Source organism: Octopus bimaculoides, chromosome 5 (assembly GCF_001194135.2).
Source record: "Octopus bimaculoides isolate UCB-OBI-ISO-001 chromosome 5, ASM119413v2, whole genome shotgun sequence".
NCBI classification, from domain to species: Eukaryota; Metazoa; Mollusca; class Cephalopoda; order Octopoda; family Octopodidae; genus Octopus; species Octopus bimaculoides.
This window is the reverse complement of record NC_068985.1, coordinates 14942621-14945103: the sequence shown is the minus strand read 5'-3', so window position 1 is coordinate 14945103 and position 2483 is coordinate 14942621. Positions and strand designations below refer to the sequence as shown.

The window sequence follows — 2483 nt, the reverse complement described above, 5'->3', positions numbered from 1 at the left end:
TGTTTATTTCTAATATCACTAAAATCATATCTTTTTCGATTTACATGATTTACTTTTACACGGTAAATCGCAGAGCTAATCTACCGTGTAAACAAGCATAAATATTTATACATAGTTCCGGGCACTCGTAGCCAACAAATGAAATTATTATTATTATTATTATTATTATTATTATTATTATTATTATTATTATTATTATTATTAACACGGTGAGCTGGCAGAATCGTTATTATGCCGAGCAAAATTCTCAGTGACATTCCATCTGTGTTTGAGTTCTGAATTCAAATTCCGCAGAGGTCGACTTTGCCTTTCAGAGTCGATAAACTAAGTACCAGTTGAGTACTGCGATCGTATGTAATCGACTGATCCCCACCCCAAAACTTGCTGGCCTTGTGCCAAAATTTGAAACCATTGTTACTGTTGTTGTTATTATTATTATTATTATTATTATTATTATTATTAAGAGATTTTGAAATATAAAAGAAATTTTAGGAATGGGAAATATGGAGGCCAGTACAGAAATACATTCATATAATACAACACAAACATTTAAATTGGTAGGTTTTTCTAAGAATGTGGGCGGTACATCTCAGCACTGTCTTTTGGATTTCTGTGAGATATGGTTCTCCTGGGATGTTCTCTAGATGTTTCTGACGTCCGTATTATCCTTCTTCTTCTTCTTCTTCTTCTTCTTCTTCTTCTTCTTCTTCTTCTTCTTATTATTATTATTATTATTATTATTATTATTATTATTATTATTATTATTATTTGTAGTAGTAGTAGTAGTAGTAGTGTTATTATTATTATCAAAGCGGCGAGATGGCAGAATCGTTAGTACGCCGGACAAAATGCTTAGCAGTATTTCGTTCGTTTTTAGTTTCCGAGTTCAAATTCCGCCGAGGTCGACTTTTGCCTTTCATCCTTTCGGGATCGACAAATTAAGCCCCAGTGAAACACTGGAGTCGATGTAATCGATTAGCCTCCTCCCCCAGAATTTCAGGTCTTGTGCCTTTAGTAGAAAGTATTATTATCATCATCATCGTTGTTGTCGTCGTTCTTATCTTACCGTGTAACCTTTTGTCTTTGGCAGGTATTGACATTTCTCATGATGTACCGAACACATTGCCAGCGCATCCTTGATACGGTCATCCGGGCAAATTTTGACGAGGTCAGTGATACCGTCCATCTGAATCGGGAAATACTGCCAAATGTAATTAATAGTTTTGGTACAAGCCTTCTTGTAATCAAAGCTGCATACGAAAGCATGTATGCATGTATGTGTGTATGAACGTATGTACGAATGCTAGTACCTGTGTACCTATATACGTATCTTTGCGTGTGTGTGTGTATATATATATGTATATGTATTATTGTATGGTTGGTTGGCTGGATGGATGACAGGCTGCCTAGATGTACGTATGTATGTATTTGTATACGTATATGCGCATGGATATTTGTGCTTGTAAATATGTCTCTATGTCATGCTTTTCTACAGTTTACACGCATACTCGCATACATCGATTCATATATTTGTATTAGCCATGAGAAAGTCACATATATATATGTATAATATATATACATATAATGTATGCATACGCATACATTATGTACACAGACATACAAACAGACACATATATATGCATGCATACACACACTCAGACACATGCACACATATGCACACGCAGCTATATATATATATATATATATATATATATATATATGTAGAGAGAAAGGGAGATAATTGTACAGAGTACAATTATACTTAAGAGCACAAAAGCTATTATGCCTATATGCTGAAAGAAGACGCTGAATACGTCCAACCACTTCAGATATTCACTCCACATATATTTTACACACGTTGAAGCGGGAAAGCGTCTACTTTTAATATAAGGCATGATAGCTTTAGTGTCCTTAAGTATAATTGTACCCTAAACAATTATATATCTCTATAAATGTATTTTATCTAAAAGGTTTTATTTCCATATGCTGGTCACTGATAAAACCCATTAATTTTAACGATTTTATCCTTTAATTATGTTATATATATATACCGTAAATCCTCGAATATAGTCCGCCCTTGAGTATAACACGCAGGGGATTTTTAGGGGGCTGTACCTCTGAAAAACCTAAACCTTGTGTATAATACTAACCCCTTCTCTAACTTGAGTCAAGGAGGTCGATATAACGTCCTTCGTTTGTTAACGTATATACGGTAACGTCCTTTATTATTATTGTATTTATAACATAATACAAATGTGTAGCCTTTTTTGTGCACTTTGTTTGCATAAAATAAAGAAATAACAGTAATAACGTCAGTGAAAAATAAATATTAAGTAAATTGCCTTTACGTATTTATCACTATCAGTTACAAGCCCGACATCACAAAATGCGACTGAATGAACATTGCCGGACAGCAAATAGAGACTCGAACATTGCTTAGAAAATATTTTTCATTTTTAACCTCGTATATAGTACGCACTAGA

The 2483-nt window shown here is 33.7% G+C and overlaps 1 protein-coding gene across 1 annotated transcript in view; it reads left to right on the top strand.

Moving 5' to 3' along the window:
- LOC106880591 (transcription factor RFX4-like) overlaps positions 1-2483 on the top strand; it is an 85915-nt gene that overhangs the window by 46693 nt on the left and 36739 nt on the right. Inside the window, 1 exon segment of the mRNA XM_052968016.1 lies at positions 1091-1168. Coding sequence (XP_052823976.1) covers positions 1091-1168 — 78 coding nt within the window.